We start from the raw sequence: 22,295 nt of genomic DNA, 5'->3' as shown, positions 1-22,295 counted from the left end.
GAAAATCAAAACTTCTGAACTCTTGTTAAATACTTCATTCTGTTCCTCTTCCTTCCATAGCGCAGTGCATGGAAGTAATAGGTTTGATGGTAGCGGCAATGGACATAGTTCCTTTTGCACGCATTCATCTAAGACCATTACAACTGTGCATGCTCAGTCAGTGGAATGGGGACTATACAGACTTGTCTCCGACGATACAAGTAAATCAGAGGACCAGAGATTCACTCCGTTGGTGGCTGTCCCTGGACAACCTGTCACAGGGGATGAGCTTCCGCAGACCAGAGTGGGTCATCGTCACGACCGACGCCAGTCTGGTGGGCTGGGGCGCGGTCTGGGGACCCCTGAAAGCTCAGGGTCTTTGGTCTCGGGAAGAATCTCTTCTACCGATAAATATTCTGGAACTGAGAGCGATACTCAATGCTCTCAAGGCTTGGCCTCAGCTAGCAAAGGCCAAGTTCATACGGTTTCAATCAGACAACATGACGACTGTTGCGTACATCAACCATCAGGGGGGAACAAGGAGTTCCCTGGCGATGGAAGAAGTGACCAAAATCATTCAATGGGCGGAGACTCACTCCTGCCACTTGTCTGCAATCCACATCCCAGGAGTGGAAAATTGGGAAGCGGATTTTCTGAGTCGTCAGACATTTCATCCGGGGGAGTGGGAACTCCATCCGGAAATCTTTGCCCAAATCACTCAATTGTGGGGCATTCCAGACATGGATCTGATGGCCTCTCGTCAGAACTTCAAGGTTCCTTGCTACGGGTCCAGATCCAGGGATCCCAAGGCGACTCTAGTAGATGCACTAGTAGCACCTTGGACCTTCAAACTAGCTTATGTATTCCCGCCGTTTCCTCTCATCCCCAGGCTGGTAGCCAGGATCAATCAGGAGAGAGCATCGGTGATCTTGATAGCTCCTGCGTGGCCACGCAGGACTTGGTATGCAGACCTGGTGAATATGTCATCGGCTCCACCATGGAAGCTACCTTTGAGACGAGACCTTCTTGTTCAAGGTCCGTTCGAACATCCGAATCTGGTCTCACTCCAACTGACTGCTTGGAGATTGAACGCTTGATCTTATCAAAGCGAGGGTTCTCAGATTCTGTCATTGATACTCTTGTTCAGGCCAGAAAGCCTGTAACTAGAAAAATTTACCACAAAATATGGAAAAAATATATCTGTTGGTGTGAATCTAAAGGATTCCCTTGGGACAAGGTAAAAATTCCTAAGATTCTATCCTTCCTTCAAGAAGGTTTGGAGAAAGGATTATCTGCTAGTTCCTTGAAGGGACAGATTTCTGCCTTGTCTGTGTTACTTCACAAAAAACTGGCAGCTGTGCCAGATGTTCAAGCTTTTGTTCAGGCTCTGGTTAGAATCAAGCCTGTTTACAAACCTTTGACTCCTCCTTGGAGTCTCAATTTAGTTCTTTCAGTTCTTCAGGGGGTTCCGTTTGAACCCTTACATTCCGTTGATATTAAGTTATTATCTTGGAAAGTTTTGTTTTTGGTTGCAATTTCTTCTGCTAGAAGAGTTTCAGAATTATCTGCTCTGCAGTGTTCTCCTCCTTATCTGGTGTTCCATGCAGATAAGGTGGTTTTACGTACTAAACCTGGTTTTCTTCCGAAAGTTGTTTCTAACAAAAACATTAACCAGGAGATAGTCGTGCCTTCTTTGTGTCCGAATCCAGTTTCAAAGAAGGAACGTTTGTTGCACAATTTGGATGTTGTTCGTGCTCTAAAATTCTATTTAGATGCTACAAAGGATTTTAGACAAACATCTTCCTTGTTTGTTGTTTATTCTGGTAAAAGGAGAGGTCAAAAAGCAACTTCTACCTCTCTCTCTTTTTGGCTTAAAAGCATCATCAGATTGGCTTACGAGACTGCCGGACGGCAGCCTCCTGAAAGAATCACAGCTCATTCCACTAGGGCTGTGGCTTCCACATGGGCCTTCAAGAACGAGGCTTCTGTTGATCAGATATGTAAGGCAGCGACTTGGTCTTCACTGCACACTTTTACTAAATTTTACAAATTTGATACTTTTGCTTCTTCTGAGGCTATTTTTGGGAGAAAGGTTTTGCAAGCCGTGGTGCCTTCCATCTAGGTGACCTGATTTGCTCCCTCCCTTCATCCGTGTCCTAAAGCTTTGGTATTGGTTCCCACAAGTAAGGATGACGCCGTGGACCGGACACACCTATGTTGGAGAAAACAGAATTTATGTTTACCTGATAAATTACTTTCTCCAACGGTGTGTCCGGTCCACGGCCCGCCCTGGTTTTTTAATCAGGTCTGATAATTTATTTTCTTTAACTACAGTCACCACGGTATCATATGGTTTCTCCTATGCAAATATTCCTCCTTTACGTCGGTCGAATGACTGGGGAAGGCGGAGCCTAGGAGGGATCATGTGACCAGCTTTGCTGGGCTCTTTGCCATTTCCTGTTGGGGAAGAGAATATCCCACAAGTAAGGATGACGCCGTGGACCGGACACACCGTTGGAGAAAGTAATTTATCAGGTAAACATAAATTCTGTTTTTGCTTTGTTCTCTTGGTATTCTTAGTTGAAAGCTGAACCTAGGTAGGCTTCTTATCTAATTTCTTAGACCTTGAAGGCCACCTCTGAATTAATTTTTACAGTGTTTCACTACTAGAGGGTGTTGGTTCATGTGTGCCTTTTAGATAATGTGCTTTCAGCCGTGGAGTTACCTAGGAGTCAGCACTGATTGGCTAAAAGGCAATTCTTTTTTTTTTTTTTTTTCTTTTTTTTAAAAGCTGAAATAAGAGGGTAATCTTCAGAGGCTTAGATACAAGGTAATCACAGAGGTAAAAAGTATATTAATATAACTGAGATAAGGGGCAGTCTGCAGAGGCTTAGATACAAGGTAATCACAGAGGTAAAAAGTGTATTAATATAACTGAGATAAGGGGCAGTCTGCAGAGGCTTAGATACAAGGTAATCACAAAGGTAAATAGTATATTAATATAACTGAGATAAGGAGCAGTCTGCAGAGGCTTAGATACAAGGTAATCACAGGTAAAAAGTATATTAATATAACTTAGACAAGGGGCAGTCTGCAGAGGCTTAGATTTACAAGGTAATCAGAGGTAAAAAGCATAGTAATATAACTGAGATAAGGAGCAGTCTGCAGAGGCTTAGATACAAGGTAATCACAGGTAAAAGTGTATTAATATAACTGAGATAAGGAGCGGTCTGCAGAGGCTTAGATACAAGGTAATCACATAGGTAAAAAGTATATTAATATAACTGAGATAAGGGGGCAGTCTGCAGAGGCTTAGATACAGGTTAATCATAGAGGTAAAAAGTATATTAATATAACTGAGATAAGAGGCAGTCTGCAGAGGCTTAGATACAGGTTAATGACAGAGGTTAAAAGTATATTAATATAACTGAGATAAGGGGGAAGTCTGCAGAGGCTTAGATACAAGGTAATCACAGAGGTTAAAAGTATATTAATATAACTGAGATAAGGGGCAGTCTGCAGAGGCTTAGATACAAGGTAATCACAGGTAAAAAGTATATTAATATAACTGAGATAAGGAGCAGTCTGCAGAGGCTTAGATACAAGGTAATCACAGAGGTAAAAAGTATATTAATATAACTGAGATAAGGAGCAGTCTGCAGAGGCTTAGATACAAGGTAATCACAGAGGTAAAAGTATATTAATATAACAGAGATAAGGAGCAGTCTGCAGAGGCTTAGATACAGGGTTATCACAGAGGTAAAAAGTATATTAATATAACTGAGATAAGGAGCAGTCTGCAGAGGGTTAGATGCAAGGTAATCACAGGTAAAAAGTATATTAATATAACTGAGATAAGGGGCAGTCTGCAGAGGCTTAGATACAAGGTAATCACAGAGGTAAAAAGTATATTAATATAACTGAGATAAGGAGCAGTCTGCAGAGGGTTAGATGCAAGGTAATCACAGGTAAAAAGTATATTAATATAACTGAGATAAGGGGCAGTCTGCAGAGGCTTAGATACAAGGTAATCACAGAGGTAAAAAGTGTATTAATATAACTGAGATAAGGAGCAGTCTGCAGAGGCTTAGATACAAGGTAATCACACAGGTAAAAGGTGTATTAATATAATTGAGATAAGGGGCAGTCTGCAGAGGCTTAGATACAAGGTAATCACAGAGGTAAAAAATATATTAATATAACAGGGTTAGTTATGCAAAACTGGGGAATGGGTAATAAAGGCATTGTCTATCTTTTAAAACAATAAAAATTCTGGTATAATTTTTTACAATTTTTTATAATGAATTCCTTCATCTCTTCCCTTAAAGGATTCTGTGTCGAGGAGCATGGGATCCGATAACCTCAGCTACGAAGAAAACCACTCTCAGTCCAAGTTCGGGATTGATGATTTCTCATTTATTCGTGTCCTAGGAAAAGGCAGTTTTGGAAAGGTTAGTTACATATATCTGCACGTGTAGCTCATGTGCACCAGCAGACACACAAGGTTAGTGACATATATCTGCATGTGTAGCTCATGTGCACCAGCAGACGCACAAGGTTAGTTACATATATCTGCACGTGTAGCTCATGTGCACCAGCAGACGCACAAGGTTAGTTACATATATCTGCACGTGTAGCTCATGTACACCAGCAGACACACAAGGTTAGTGACATATATCTGCATGTGTAGCTCATGTGCACCAGCAGACGCACAAGGTTAGTTACATATATCTGCACGTGTAGCTCATGTGCACCAGCAGACGCACAAGGTTAGTTACATATATCTGCATGTGTAGCTCATGTGCACCAGCAGACGCACAAGGTTAGTTACATATATCTGCATGTGTAGCTCATGTGCACCAGCAGACGCACAAGGTTAGTTACATATATCTGCATGTGTAGCTCATGTGCACCAGCAGACACACAAGGTTAGTTACATATATCTGCACGTGTAGCTCATGTGCACCAGCAGACGCACAAGGTTAGTTACATATATCTGCATGTGTAGCTCATGTGCACCAGCAGACGCACAAGGTTAGTTACATATATCTGCATGTGTAGCTCATGTGCACCAGCAGACGCACAAGGTTAGTTACATATATCTGCATTTGTAGCTCATGTGCACCAGCAGACGCACAAGGTTAGTTACATATATCTGCATGTGTAGCTCATGTGCACCAGCAGACACACAAGGTTAGTTACATATATCTGCATGTGTAGCTCATGTGCACCAGCAGACGCACAAGGTTAGTTACATATATCTGCATGTGTAGCTCATGTGCACCAGCAGACGCACAAGGTTAGTTACATATATCTGCATGTGTAGCTCATGTGCACCAGCAGACACACAAGGTTAGTTACATATATCTGCACGTGTAGCTCATGTGCACCAGCAGACGCACAAGGTTAGTTACATATATCTGCATGTGTAGCTCATGTGCACCAGCAGACGCACAAGGTTAGTTACATATATCTGCATGTGTAGCTCATGTGCACCAGCAGACGCACAAGGTTAGTTACATATATCTGCATTTGTAGCTCATGTGCACCAGCAGACGCACAAGGTTAGTTACATATATCTGCATGTGTAGCTCATGTGCACCAGCAGACACACAAGGTTAGTTACATATATCTGCATGTGTAGCTCATGTGCACCAGCAGACACACAAGGTTAGTTACATATATCTGCATGTGTAGCTCATGTGCACCAGCAGACACACAAGGTTAGTTACATATATCTGCATTTGTAGCTCATGTGCACCAGCAGACACACAAGGTTAGTTACATATATCTGCATGTGTAGCTCATGTGCACCAGCAGACACACAAGGTTAGTTACATATATCTGCATGTGTAGCTCATGTGCACCAGCAGACGCACAAGGTTAGTGACATATATCTGCATGTGTAGCTCATGTGCACCAGCAGACACACAAGGTTAGTTACATATATCTGCATTTGTAGCTCATGTGCACCAGCAGACGCACAAGGTTAGTTACATATATCTGCATGTGTAGCTCATGTGCACCAGCAGACGCACAAGGTTAGTTACATATATCTGCATGTGTAGCTCATGTGCACCAGCAGACGCACAAGGTTAGTTACATATATCTGCATTTGTAGCTCATGTGCACCAGCAGACGCACAAGGTTAGTAACATATATCTGCATGTGTAGCTCATGTGCACCAGCAGACGCACAAGGTTAGTTACATATATCTGCATGTGTAGCTCATGTGCACCAGCAGACACACAAGGTTAGTTACATATATCTGCATGTATAGCTCATGTACACCAGCAGACGCACAAGGTTAGTTACATATATCTGCATGTATAGCTCATGTACACCAGCAGACACACAAGGTTAGTTACATATATCTGCATGTATAGCTCATGTGCACCAGCAGACACACAAGGTTAGTTACATATATCTGCATGTATAGCTCATGTACACCAGCAGACACACAAGGTTAGTTACATATATCTGCATGTGTAGCTCATGTGCACCAGCAGACGCACAAGGTTAGTTACATATATCTGCATGTGTAGCTCATGTGCACCAGCAGACGCACAAGGTTAGTTACATATATCTGCATGTGTAGCTCATGTGCACCAGCAGACACACAAGGTTAGTAACATATATCTGCATGTGTAGCTCATGTGCACCAGCAGACGCACAAGGTTAGTTACATATATCTGCATGTGTAGCTCATGTACACCAGCAGACACACAAGGTTAGTTACATATATCTGCATGTGTAGCTCATGTGCACCAGCAGACACACAAGGTTAGTTACATATATCTGCATGTGTAGCTCATGTGCACCAGCAGACGCACAAGGTTAGTTACATATATCTGCATGTGTAGCTCATGTGCACCAGCAGACACACAAGGTTAGTTACATATATCTGCATGTTGTAGCTCATGTGCACCAGCAGACACACAAGGTTAGTTACATATATCTGCATGTGTAGCTCATGTGCACCAGCAGACGCACAAGGTTAGTTACATATATCTGCATGTGTAGCTCATGTGCACCAGCAGACACACAAGGTTAGTTACATATATCTGCATGTGTAGCTCATGTGCACCAGCAGACACACAAGGTTAGTTACATATATCTGCATGTGTAGCTCATGTGCACCAGCAGACACACAAGGTTAGTTACATATATCTGCATTTGTAGCTCATGTGCACCAGCAGACGCACAAGGTTAGTTACATATATCTGCATGTGTAGCTCATGTGCACCAGCAGACACACAAGGTTAGTTACATATATCTGCATGTGTAGCTCATGTACACCAGCAGACACACAAGGTTAGTTACATATATCTGCATGTGTAGCTCATGTGCACCAGCAGACGCACAAGGTTAGTTACATATATCTGCATGTGTAGCTCATGTGCACCAGCAGACACACAAGGTTAGTGACATATATCTGCATGTGTAGCTCATGTGCACCAGCAGACACACAAGGTTAGTGACATATATCTGCATGTGTAGCTCATGTGCACCAGCAGACGCACAAGGTTAGTTACATATATCTGCATGTGTAGCTCATGTGCACCAGCAGACACACAAGGTTAGTTACATATATCTGCATGTATAGCTCATGTGCACCAGCAGACACACAAGGTTAGTTACATATATCTGCATGTGTAGCTCATGTGCACCAGCAGACACACAAGGTTAGTTACATATATCTGCATGTGTAGCTCATGTGCACCAGCAGACACACAAGGTTAGTTACATATATCTGCACGTGTAGCTCATGTGCACCAGCAGACACACAAGGTTAGTGACATATATCTGCATGTGTAGCTCACGTGCACCAGCAGACACACAAGGTTAGTTACATATATCTGCATGTGTAGCTCATGTGCACCAGCAGACACACAAGGTTAGTTACATATATCTGCATGTGTAGCTCATGTGCACCAGCAGACGCACATGGTTGGTTACATATATCTGCATGTGTAGCTCACGTGCACCAGCAGACACACAAGGTTAGTTACATATATCTGCATGTGTCGCTCATGTGCACAAGCAGACACACAAGGTTAGTTACATATATCTGCATGTGTCGCTCATGTGCACCAGCAGACACACAAGGTTAGTGACATATATCTGCATGTGTAGCTCATGTACACCAGCAGACACACAAGGTTAGTTACATATATCTGCATGTATAGCTCATGTGCACCAGCAGACACACAAGGTTAGTTACATATATCTGTATGTGTAGCTCACGTGCACCAGCAGACACACAAGGTTAGTTACATATATCTGCACGTGTAGCTCATGTGCACCAGCAGACACACAAGGTTAGTTACATATATCTGCATGTGTAGCTCATGTGCACCAGCAGACGCACAAGGTTAGTTACATATATCTGCATGTGTAGCTCATGTGCACCAGCAGACGCACAAGGTTAGTTACATATATCTGCATGTGTAGCTCATGTGCACCAGCAGACCCACAAGGTTAGTTACATATATCTGCATGTGTAGCTCATGTACACCAGCAGACACACAAGGTTAGTTACATATATCTGCATGTGTAGCTCATGTGCACCAGCAGACGCACAAGGTTAGTTACATATATCTGCATGTGTAGCTCATGTGCACCAGCAGACGCACAAGGTTAGTTACATATATCTGCATGTGTAGCTCATGTACACCAGCAGACGCACAAGGTTAGTTACATATATCTGCATGTGTAGCTCATGTGCACCAGCAGACGCACAAGGTTAGTTACATATATCTGCATGTGTAGCTCATGTGCACCAGCAGACACACAAGGTTAGTTACATATATCTGCATGTGTAGCTCATGTACACCAGCAGACACACAAGGTTAGTTACATATATCTGCATGTGTAGCTCATGTGCACCAGCAGACGCACAAGGTTAGTTACATATATCTGCATGTGTCGCTCATGTGCACCAGCAGACACACAAGGTTAGTTACATATATCTGCATGTGTAGCTCATGTGCACCAGCAGACACACAAGGTTAGTTACATATATCTGCATGTGTAGCTCATGTGCACCAGCAGACACACAAGGTTAGTTACATATATCTGCACGTGTAGCTCATGTGCACCAGCAGACGCACAAGGTTAGTTACATATATCTGCATGTGTAGCTCATGTGCACCAGCAGACACACAAGGTTAGTTACATATATCTGCATGTGTAGCTCATGTGCACCAGCAGACACACAAGGTTAGTGACATATATCTGCATGTGTAGCTCATGTGCACCAGCAGACACACAAGGTTAGTGACATATATCTGCATGTGTAGCTCATGTGCACCAGCAGACACACAAGGTTAGTTACATATATCTGCATGTGTAGCTCATGTGCACCAGCAGACACACGAGGTTAGTTACATATATCTGCATGTGTAGCTCATGTGCACCAGCAGACACACAAGGTTAGTTACATATATCTGCATGTGTAGCTCATGTGCACCAGCAGACGCACAAGGTTAGTTACATATATCTGCATGTGTAGCTCATGTGCACCAGCAGACGCACAAGGTTAGTTACATATATCTGCATGTGTAGCTCATGTGCACCAGCAGACACACAAGGTTAGTGACATATATCTGCATGTGTAGCTCATGTACACCAGCAGACACACAAGGTTAGTTACATATATCTGCATGTGTAGCTCACGTGCACCAGCAGACACACAAGGTTAGTTACATATATCTGCATGTGTCGCTCATGTGCACCAGCAGACACACAAGGTTAGTTACATATATCTGCATGTGTAGCTCATGTGCACCAGCAGACACACAAGGTTAGTTACATATATCTGCATGTGTCGCTCATGTACACCAGCAGACGCACATCGTTGGTTACATATATCTGCATGTGTAGCTCACGTGCACCAGCAGACGCACAAGGTTAGTTACATATATCTGCATTTGTAGCTCATGTGCACCAGCAGACACACAAGGTTAGTTACATATATCTGCACGTGTAGCTCATGTGCACCAGCAGACGCACAAGGTTAGTTACATATATCTGCATGTGTCGCTCATGTGCACCAGCAGACACACAAGGTTAGTTACATATATCTGCATGTGTAGCTCATGTACACCAGCAGACACACAAGGTTAGTTACATATATCTGCATGTGTAGCTCATGTGCACCAGCAGACGCACAAGGTTAGTTACATATATCTGCATGTGTAGCTCATGTGCACCAGCAGACGCACATGGTTGGTTACATATATCTGCATGTGTAGCTCACGTGCACCAGCAGACACACAAGGTTAGTTACATATATCTGCATGTGTCGCTCATGTGCACCAGCAGACACACAAGGTTAGTTACATATATCTGCATGTATAGCTCATGTACACCAGCAGACGCACAAGGTTAGTTACATATATCTGCATGTGTAGCTCATGTGCACCAGCAGACACACAAGGTTAGTTACATATATCTGCATGTGTAGCTCATGTACACCAGCAGACACACAAGGTTAGTTACATATATCTGCATGTGTAGCTCATGTGCACCAGCAGACACACAAGGTTAGTTACATATATCTGCATGTGTAGCTCATGTACACCAGCAGACACACAAGGTTAGTTACATATATCTGCATGTGTAGCTCATGTACACCAGCAGACACACAAGGTTAGTTATATATATCTGCATGTGTAGCTCATGTGCACCAGCAGACGCACAGGGTTAGTTACATATATCTGCATGTGTAGCTCATGTGCACCAGCAGACACACAAGGTTAGTTACATATATCTGCATGTGTAGCTCATGTGCACCAGCAGACACACAAGGTTAGTTACATATATCTGCATGTGTAGCTCATGTGCACCAGCAGACACACAAGGTTAGTTACATATATCTGCATGTGTAGCTCATGTGCACCAGCAGACACACAAGGTTAGTTACATATATCTGCATGTGTAGCTCATGTACACCAGCAGACACACAAGGTTAGTTATATATATCTGCATGTGTAGCTCATGTGCACCAGCAGACACACAAGGTTAGTTACATATATCTGCATGTATAGCTCATGTACACCAGCAGACACACAAGGTTAGTTACATATATCTGCATGTGTAGCTCATGTGCACCAGCAGACACACAAGGTTAGTTACATATATCTGCATGTGTCGCTCATGTACACCAGCAGACGCACAAGGTTAGTTACATATATCTGCATGTATAGCTCATGTACACCAGCAGACGCACAAGGTTAGTTACATATATCTGCATGTGTAGCTCATGTACACCAGCAGACACACAAGGTTAGTTACATATATCTGCATGTGTAGCTCATGTGCACCAGCAGACACACAAGGTTAGTTATATATATCTGCATGTGTAGCTCATGTGCACCAGCAGATGCAGAAGGTTAGTTACATATATCTGCATGTGTAGCTCATGTGCACCAGCAGACACACAAGGTTAGTTACATATATCTGCATGTGTAGCTCATGTGCACCAGCAGACACACAAGGTTAGTTACATATATCTGCATGTGTCGCTCATGTGCACCAGCAGACACACAAGGTTAGTTACATATATCTGCATGTGTCGCTCATGTGCACCAGCAGACACACAAGGTTAGTTACATATATCTGCATGTGTAGCTCATGTGCACCAGCAGACACACAAGGTTGGTGACATATATCTGCATGTGTCTGGCCGGGTATTGTGCGTTTATATCACAGGAGAGCCGGCTCTTGCTTCATGCTGTTTACTTTGCATATTTTAAAACATCCCCTATTTCCACTAATAACAGTGTCTGCAAGAAAATGGCCTAGACTCAATAAAACTTGTTAACTAATATCTCGGGGGGGGGGGATATTAGCAGGAATGTAAGCTAAGGAGCCGGCCCATTTTAGGTTCAGCACCCTGGATAGTGCTTGCTTATTGGTGACTACATTTAGGCAACCAATAATCAAATGTAACCCTGGTTCTAAACCAAAAATGGGCTGGCTTTGAAGCTTTGCATTCCTGTTTTTTAAATAAAGATAGCAAGAGAACAAAGACAAATTGATAATAGAAGTTAATTTGAAAGTTTCTTAAAATTTCATGCTCTATCTGAATCAGTAAAGAAACATTTGGGATTTTGTATCCCTTTAAAAATCACAATTAAATGGCCATTTAAATTATTTTAAACAATGTATTAAAGTTCACAGTAAAAAAAGAAATCTAAATTATATATTACAGTTTTTATTTCAAGTCTGCAGAAAAAAGTGTCTAATGTGCACAATAAAAATCATTTAAAAAAACAAGGTTCAAATCTACAAGAAGGTTAAAATATCACAATTTGATTTGTATTTGCATTAAAAGGTTCAGTGCTGAGTGCTCCCTGTTCCTCCCCTCCGCAGAGAGCTGCATTATTAATAATAAGAATTGTGATAACGTTGCATTTGTTAGTGAGATTTTCTGCTGCTCACCTCTGTGCTCGGCTCCTGCAGGTCCTGCTCGCCAAAGCCAAGGAGTCTGACATTCTGTACGCAGTGAAAGTTCTGAAAAAGGACGTCATCTTACAGGATGATGATGTGGAATGTACAATGACGGAGAAACGTATCCTCTCTATGGCTTCCAAACACCCCTTCCTCACCCAGCTGTTCTGTTGCTTCCAGACACAGGTGAGAGCCCATATATAATGTCACGTGCTAATTGTGTATACAGACACAGGTGAGCGCCCATATGTAATGTCACGTGCTAATTGTGTATACAGACACAGGTGAGCGCCCATATGTAATGTCACGTGCTAATTGTGTATACAGACACAGGTGAGCGCCCATATATAATGTCACATGCTAATTGTGTATACAGACACAGGTGAGCGCCCATATGTAATGTCACGTGCTAATTGTGTATACAGACACAGGTGAGCGCCCATATATAATGTCACGTGCTAATTGTGTATACAGACACAGGTGAGCGCCCATATGTAATGTCACGTGCTAATTGTGTATACAGACACAGGTGAGCACTCATACGCTGACAGCGGCCATATATAATGTCACATGCTAATTGTGTATACAGACACAGGTGAGCGCCCATATGTAATGTCACGTGCTAATTGTGTATACAGACACAGGTGAGCGCCCATATATAATGTCACATGCTAATTGTGTATACAGACACAGGTGAGCTCCCATATGTAATGTCACGTGCTAATTGTGTATACAGACACAGGTGAGCGCCCATATATAATGTCACATGCTAATTGTGTATACAGACACAGGTGAGCTCCCATATGTAATGTCACGTGCTAATTGTGTATACAGACACAGGTGAGCGCCCATATATAATGTCACATGCTAATTGTGTATACAGACACAGGTGAGTGCCCATATGTAATGTGCTAATTGTGTATACAGACACAGGTGAGCGCCCATATATAATGTCACATGCTAATTGTGTATACAGACACAGGTGAGCTCCCATATGTAATGTCACGTGCTAATTTTGTATACAGACACAGGTGAGCACTCATATATAATGTCACATGCTAATTGTGTATACAGACACAGGTGAGCGCTCATACGCTGACAGCGGCCATATATAATGTCACATGCTAATTGTGTATACAGACACAGGTGAGCGCTCATACGCTGACAGCGGCCATATATAATGTCACATGCTAATTGTGTATACAGTCACAGGTGAGCGCCCATATATAATGTCACATGCTAATTGTATATACAGACAAAGGTGAGCGCCCATATGTAATGTCACATGCTAATTGTATATACAGACACAGGTGAGCGCCCATATGTAATGTCACATGCTAATTGTATATACAGACACAGGTGAGCGCCCATATATAATGTCACATGCTAATTGTGTATACAGACACAGGTGAGCGCTCATACGCTGACAGCGGCCATATATAATGTCACATGCTAATTGTGTATACAGACACAGGTGAGCGCCCATACACTGACAGCGGCCATATATAATGTCACATGCTAATTGTGTATACAGACACAGGTGAGCGCCCATATATAATGTCACATGCTAATTGTGTATACAGACACAGGTGAGCGCCCATACGCTGACAGCGGCCATATATAATGTCACATGCTAATTGTGTATACAGACACAGGTGAGCGCCCATATGTAATGTCACATGCTAATTGTGTATACAGACACAGGTGAGAGCTCATACGCTGACAGCGGCCATATATAATGTCACATGCTAATTGTGTATACAGACACATGTGAGCGCTCATACGCTGACAGCGGCCATATATAATGTCACATGCTAATTGTATATACAGACACAGGTGAGCGCCCATATGTAATGTCACGTTCTAATTGTGTATACAGACACAGGTGAGCGCTCATACGCTGACAGCGGCCATATATAATGTCACATGCTAATTGTATATACAGACACAGGTGAGCGCCCATATGTAATGTCACGTTCTAATTGTGTATACAGACACAGGTGAGCGCTCATACGCTGACAGCGGCCATATATAATGTCACATGCTAATTGTGTATACAGACACAGGTGAGCGCCCATATGTAATGTCATGTGCTAATTGTGTATACAGACACAGGTGAGAGCTCATACGCTGACAGCGGCCATATATAATGTCACATGCTAATTGTGTATACAGACACAGGTGAGCGCCCATATGTAATGTCACGTGCTAATTGTGTATACAGACACAGGTGAGCGCTCATACGCTGACAACGGCCATATATAATGTCACATGCTAATTGTGTATACAGACACAGGTGAGCGCCCATATGTAATGTCACATGCTAATTGTGTATACAGACAGGACCCAGCAACCCGATGCACATACATGTCTGTCACATGTAACTATTTGTGTATACAGACACAGGTGAGCGCTCATATATAATGTCACGTGCTAATTGTGTATACAGACACAGGTGAGCGCCCATATATAATGTCACATGCTAATTGTGTATACAGACACAGGTGAGCGGCCATACGCTGACAGTGGCCACATATAATGTCACATGCTAATTGTGTATACAGACAGGACCCAGCAACCCGATGCACATACATTTCTGTCACATGTAACTGTGTATATAGACACAAGTGAGCGCTCATACGCTGACAGCGGCCATATATAATGTCACATGCTAATTGTGTATACAGACACAGGTGAGCGCCCATATGTAATGTCACGTGCTAATTGTGTATACAGACACAGGTGAGCGCTCATACGCTGACAGCGGCCATATATAATGTCACATGCTAATTGTGTATACAGACACAGGTGAGCGCCCATATGTAATGTCACATGCTAATTGTGTATACAGACACAGGTGAGAGCTCATACGCTGACAGCGGCCATATATAATGTCACATGCTAATTGTGTATACAGACACAGGTGAGCGCTCATACGCTGACAGCGCCCATATGTAATGTCACATGCTAATTGTGTATACAGACAGGACCCAGCAACCCGATGCACATACATGTCTGTCACATGTAACTATTTGTGTATACAGACACAGGTGAGCGCCCATATATAATGTCACATGCTAATTGTGTTTACAGACACAGGTGAGCGCCCATATATAATGTCACATGCTAATTGTGTATACAGACACAGGTGAGCGCCCATACGCTGACAGCGGCCATATATAATGTCACATGCTAATTGTGTATACAGACACAGGTGAGCGCTCATACGCTGACAGCGGCCATATATAATGTCACATGCTAATTGTGTATACAGACACAGGTGAGCGCCCATATGTAATGTCACGTGCTAATTGTGTATACAGACACAGGTGAGCGCCCATATGTAATGTCACGTGCTAATTGTGTATACAGACACAGGTGAGCGCCCATATGTAATGTCACATGCTAATTGTGTATACAGACAGGACCCAGCAACCCGATGCACATACATGTCTGTCACATGTAACTATTTGTGTATACAGACACAGGTGAGCGCCCATATATAATGTCACATGCTAATTGTGTATACAGACACAGGTGAGCGCCCATATGTAATGTCACATGCTAATTGTGTATACAGACAGGACCCAGCAACCCGATGCACATACATGTCTGTCACATGTAACTATTTGTGTATACAGACACAGGTGAGCGCCCATATATAATGTCACATGCTAATTGTGTATACAGACACAGGTGAGCGCTCATACGCTGATAGTGGCGATATATAATGTCACATGCTAATTGTGTATACAGACAGGACCCAGCAACCCGATGCACATACATGTCTGTCACATGTAACTATTTGTGTATACAGACACAGGTGAGCGCTCATACGCGGACAGTGGCCACATATAATGTCACATGCTAATTGTGTATACAGACTGGACCCAGCAACCTGATAAACATACATGTCTGTCACATGTAACTGTGTATATAGACACAAGTGAGCGCTCATACGCTGACAGCGGCCATATATAATGTCACATGCTAATTGTGTATACAGACTGGACCTAGCAACCTGATAAACATACATGTCTGTCACATCAAACTGTGTATACAGACACAGGTGTTCGACATCGGAATGTAAAGCGTATTAGCCGCCACCCTATATGACTCTCTACTGTGTTAGCGTCTAGTATTGTGGGGCAGTTTACTTGAGTTCCGTATGTTCCCAGTGTCACTGGTGGTTAATATTTATTTTTAATGATGATAGACAACCGTGTTTATATTCAGTATTTTGTATCTTTGTAACAAGGACTCCATTCATTTCTGTACATATACAGTATTATAACATAAACATTGTGTGCACATATTTTAAAAGAGTAGGACACCAGTTACCAATTTGTAGCGATTTATAACGTCTGCCTACTGGATTGCACAATGAGACAGCCAAGACTTTTAAATAGTTAATGTATGTCAGGGATTAGGTTAAGTCTGTACTTTTGGGATCTAGAAGAATAAAGCACTTATATCTGTAGAGCAGCATGGAGTGTGCGCATGCGTTTTATGTATTGGTAGCTAGAATTTATTTTCACTGGCTAATCAATGAAGAGTTATAAAGAGACCTTGCTTATAATTTTACAAGCGCTGACTTTCTTATGATTGCACAAAAAGGGGAGCTGATCTAGAGCAGTCTTTTGTATCATGTGAGCAGGTTTGATGACAGTTTCTTCATTTCAGAGACAACTTTTTTTTGTGGAGACTTAGGCCCATATTTAACAAGCTCCGTATGGAGCTTGAAGGGCCGTGTTTCTGGCGAGTCTTCAGACTCACCAGAAATACAAGTTATGAAGCAGCGGTCACAAAGACTGCTGCTCCATAAACTGTCCGCCTGCTCAACCCGATCGAGTACGATCGGGTGTATTAACACTCCCCTGCTGGTGGCCAATTGGCCGCGAGTCTGCAGGGGGCGGCGTTGCACCAGCAGCTCTTGTGAGCTGCTGGTGCAATGCTGAATACGGCAAGCGTTTTGCTCGCCGTATTCAGCGAGGTCTGGCGGACCTGATCCGCAGTGTCGGATCAGGTCCGCCAGACCTTGATAAATAGAAGCCATAGACTTCTCTGGAGGAAGGGGTGGCATGATTGTTGTACCTCCCTTCCACCATTGAACATAACTCTCAATAGAGTGTTGTTTTTCCACTGTTAAATATGTGTGTGTAATGTATATCTCTGTAGTGAGTGATGCAGATGATAGGTACATTTATTTTATACAGGTGGTGCATTCCATTACTCCTGGAAATTACTCTTCACTACCACTAGGAGGAGGCAAAGATTCCCAAAACCCAAGAGCCCTATAAAACCCCTCCCACCTCACACATACCTCAGTCTTTACTTTGCCTCCACTTGAGGTGGTTGAAGAATGAAGATGTGCATTTGATTCTTCAGATAGAGGGAGTTGTCAATCTATATTGAGGCCCGTGTTTTACCCTCACAGAGTGCTCGTCAGAGGTAGGTGTGGAGTATGGTTTGTGATTCTTTTTTCACCTCATAGGAAATTTTTCATAAACCTTCCATAATCTGTCGCAGGGACTTGTCTTTTGCCTTCCTTTATGGATCAGTAATATACTGTTCCTCAATATCTGCGGATTTGTTTTAGTATTGGTTTGGCTGTCTGCTGCTTATTTGCTAGTAAATGAGTGTCTGTTGGTAAGTATTTATTAACGTGTAGACACTCTAAAGCTATGTTATGGGCACTTTTTAGTTATATATATATATATATATATATATGGCCCTGGGACATAATCCTTTACATTATTCTCCTTGCTGTTTTGCGTGTCGGCTGTTTTGGTGCGCTTAGGTTGTAAGCACAAAGGTTGACGCACATCAATGTTACGCACGTTGGGTTAGCACACATCCCTTTAGTTTTATTATAGTTACTCTCCCGTTTTGACTGGTTTACGCACGTCGGGTTAGTGCACGTCCATCCTTGGCTATACGCATGTCAGGTTAGTGCACGTCCATCCTTGGCTATACGCACGTCAGATTAGTGCACGTCCATCCTTGGCTATACGCACGTCAGGTTAGTGCACGTCCATCCTTGGCTATACGCACGTCAGGTTAGTGCACGTCCATCCTTGGCTATACGCATGTCAGGTTAGTGCACGTCCATCCTTGGCTATACGCACGTCAGGTTAGTGCACGTCCATCCTTGGCTATACGCATGTCAGGTTAGTGCACGTCCATCCTTGGCTATACGCACGTCAGGTTAGTGCACGTCCATCCTTGGCTATACGCACGTCAGGTTAGTGCACGTCCATCCTTGGCTATACGCACGTCAGGGTTTAGCTCTCTAAATTCTTTTTAAGCTGTTTTTTGCGCATTTTCCTCTTTATGATCAGCGTTACCTGCTCTTTGAATGTAATGTTAATGTGTCCTGCTTTGTTTTGCAGGTCGGCTTAGCATGCATTATACCTGTAAGTTTATTTTAAAGCTACTAAGTGATTTCCATTCCTCAAGAGCTTTTTAAGGGGGTTATAGTGTTTATTGTTTTGCTTTCTCTTATGCTATAATAGAGCAGTCTGATTCTGTCCCTAAATCTACCCGAGAAACTCCTGAACACCTTTCTGTCGTTATTAGGTGTCATTTTTTGTATAAAAGTCTAATGTATCTTCTCTTTTATTTGTGATGCTGTATTTGATATTATGAAAATTAATGTCAAACGCATGTCTTTGGCAGTTCTTGCCAGTAGGGCCTTATGTCTTAAATCCTGGTCTGCTTATACAGTGTTTAATTCTAGATTATTATCTCTTTTCTTTCAGTGAAAGAAGTTGTTTGTTTCTGATTTAGATTCTATTATATCTACTGGTACTGCAGGTAAAGGGGCTCACTCAGGACAAAAAGTCCAAAGGGAAATCTAAAGTTTGTAATAGATTTTTGTTCCTTTCGTCTCAATAAAGAACAAAAGGTTGACTCCTCTGCTCAGAAGCAAGGTACCTCTGGCGCAGTCTGGAGACCTAGTGCTAACTGCAACAAGTCAAAGCAGGATAAAAATTCTATCCCTACTACCAAATCGGCGGAGGTTCTGGTAGGGAAGTTTTTTGTGTGCAATGTTCCAAGGAATCCTTTAAAAGCTTAAGCTTTTTCCAGTCTGTCTCAGATTTGGAAGCTATCAGAGTGTTTGTTCTAGTTCCTTTGCAGGAACAAGGGATGTGATTTTATTCAAATCTCTTCATTGTTCCAAAAAGGAAGGTACTTTCAGACCAGTTCTGTATCTGAAAAATCTGAACAAGTTTAAAGTGAAGGTTAACTTACCTTCATGCCGATCGAGTATTTTACTTTTTGTACACAATCAATAGGAGTTTAATTCATAATTTTTTACCAATCTTATTTTCAACCAAGTTATCGGCGCTTTACAGTTTTTTGTTTTTGTTTGTTTTTTACTCTCAATGACGTTTTTAGCTTGTCCAATTGAAAATCGGGCTGTCCAAGGAGGCGGATGACGTGGGGTGACGGCCGCCTAACGGCCAGGTTTTCAATTGGTCAAACTAAAAACGTGTTCAAGAATGAAAAAAATAACAAAAAAACAGGTTGAATTTGTAAAGCGTCAGGAATCTATTTATAGCGCCAATAACTTGTTTAATAATAAGATTAATAAAAAAATGATGAATTAATCTTCAATTGATTGTGTACAAAAAATACTCGATTGGCATGAAAGGTAAGTTAACCTTCACTTTAAGGATTCCACCTTTCATAATGGAAACTATTTGGACTATTCTGCCTCTTGTTCAGTTTATGTCCACAATAGATTTAAAGGATGCTTACCTTCATGTTTCAATACACAAAGAACATTACACGATTCTTAGGGGTGCCTTTCTGGACAAGCATTTTCAGTTTGTTGCGCTACATTTTGGTCTGGCTACATCTCCAAAAATCAGGGTATTGCAGTATTTCCATACCTGGACAACATTTTGGTCCAAGCTCCGTCTTTTCCTTTAGCAGAATCTCACATTAACAGATTGTTTCTTGAGCATCATTCCAAAACGTTTTTTGATTCGTCAAACAAAGATAACTTTGTGGGGATTTCAAATCAATTCAATCTCCATGAGTCTTTCTCTAATAGAGCAGAGGTTAAAATTGGTCTTTCTTCCCCTCTGTTACTCTTTGCATGGAAGTTCTAGCTCTTATGATTACAGCTTCAGATGCAATTACATTTGCTTGTTTTCACATGAGACCTCTTCAGCTTTCTATGCTTCGTCAATGGTGCAGAGACTTTTCTCAGCTGTCTCAAAATATATTTTTGAATCCCAATACGTCTGTTTCTGATTTGGTGGCTGGATCATCAGTTTATTATTTAGGGGTGTTTTCTGCTCGTCCTACCAGGACTTATGATCACTACAGATCCAAGTATTCCAGGTTGGGGAGCTTTTGGGGGTCTCTGAGAACACAGGGAGTTTGGCATCCTCGGGGGGCAAGGTTACCTATAAATGTTTTAGAAGCTATTTTCAGGGCTCTTCAAGCTTCGCCTCTGTTGAAAATAGAATCTCAGGGGTGAACAACTGAGAAGCAGACTTTCTCAGCCATCAATCTCTACATCCAGGGTAGTGGTCTCTTCACTAGAATGTGTTCAATTAGTTTGTAGATCTTTGGTGTCTCCCAGAGATAGATCTGATGGCCTTTCATTTAAAAACAAACTTCTCAGCTACAGGTATCCTCAAGCAGAATTAGCGTATTCTCTAGTAGTTCCTTGGTCATTTCAGCTTGCTTATCTGTTTCCTCCTCTGGTATTTTTACCCAGAGTGATTTCCATTATAAGCTTAGAGAAATATTCAGTAATCCTGATTGCCCCAGCTTGGCCTTGCACAATTTTGTATACAGATCTGGTTCAAAGGTCCAGCTGTCCTCCTTGGCCTCTGCCTTTGTGGTCAGAACTTCTGTCTCAAGGACTGTTTATCCATCCAGATCTCAAGCCTCTCAAATTGATCGCATGGAAATTGAACATCTGGTCCTTAGACATAGGAGTTTCTCTGATTGTGTGATTGAAACCTTAATTCCTAAGCCTGGAACTAGGACAATCTATCACAAGGCCTGGAAGGTCTTTATTTCTTGGTACATAGATCATGTTTTTTCCTGGCATTCTTCAGAATTCCTAGGATTTTGCCGTTCTTACAGGATGGTCTGGATAAGGGCCTTTCTGCTAATTCTCTGAAGGGGCAGATTTCTGCTCTTTTAGTTTTGTTCCACAGGAAGATTAATAATCTTCTTGAAATGCATGGTTTTGTTCAGGCTCTGGTTCGTATAAACCTGTAATCAAGCCAATTTCTCCTCTATGGAATCTTAACCTGGATTTTGCAGGTTTGTTCTTTTGAACCTATGCATAAGGTAGATATTAAACTGCTTCCTTAAAAAGTGTTATTTCTTTTGGCTATCTCTTCTGCTAGAAGAGTTTCTGAGTTATCTTTCTTGTGATCCTCCTTAAATGATTTTTCATGAGGATAAGGCAGTTTTGTGGACTTCTTTTGAATTTTTGCCTACGGTTGTTTCTTCTAACAAAATTAGCAGAAAGATTTTTGTTCCTTCTTTGTATCTTAATTCCAAGAATGCATTGAAATATTACATTGATGCTACTACAGACTTTTAGACAAACTTCTAATTTGTTCATTAATTTTTCTGGTCCTAGGAAAGGTCAGAAAGTTTCTGCTGTTTCTTTGGTCTCCTGCGGCAACTGATTACTGCTCATTCTACTAGGTCTTCTTTGCATACTTTTAAAAAATTCTACCATTTTGATGTTTTTGGTTCTTCTGAAGCAGCCTTTCGTAGGAAGGTTCTTCAGGCAGCTGTCTCAGTTTGATTTTTTTTTTTTGCCTGTTTGATTTAAAAAAAAAAAGAAAGAAATTGGGGTTGTGGATTTAATTTCTCAG

The 22,295-nt window shown here is 42.0% G+C and overlaps 1 protein-coding gene across 1 annotated transcript in view; it reads left to right on the top strand.

Annotated features, from left to right (window-relative positions):
• The window catches only part of PRKCH (protein kinase C eta), a 476,631-nt gene that overhangs the window by 274,848 nt on the left and 179,488 nt on the right, over nucleotides 1-22,295 (top strand). Inside the window, exons 8-9 of the mRNA XM_053697294.1 lie at nucleotides 4,308-4,430; nucleotides 12,448-12,621. Coding sequence (XP_053553269.1) covers nucleotides 4,308-4,430; nucleotides 12,448-12,621 — 297 coding nt within the window. The remainder of the gene's footprint in view (nucleotides 1-4,307; nucleotides 4,431-12,447; nucleotides 12,622-22,295) is intronic.

Source organism: Bombina bombina, chromosome 1 (genome assembly GCF_027579735.1).
Source record: "Bombina bombina isolate aBomBom1 chromosome 1, aBomBom1.pri, whole genome shotgun sequence".
Taxonomy (NCBI): Eukaryota; Metazoa; Chordata; class Amphibia; order Anura; family Bombinatoridae; genus Bombina; species Bombina bombina.
The sequence above is the reverse complement of the archived record's forward strand: the minus strand, read 5'-3'. Positions and strand labels throughout refer to the sequence as shown.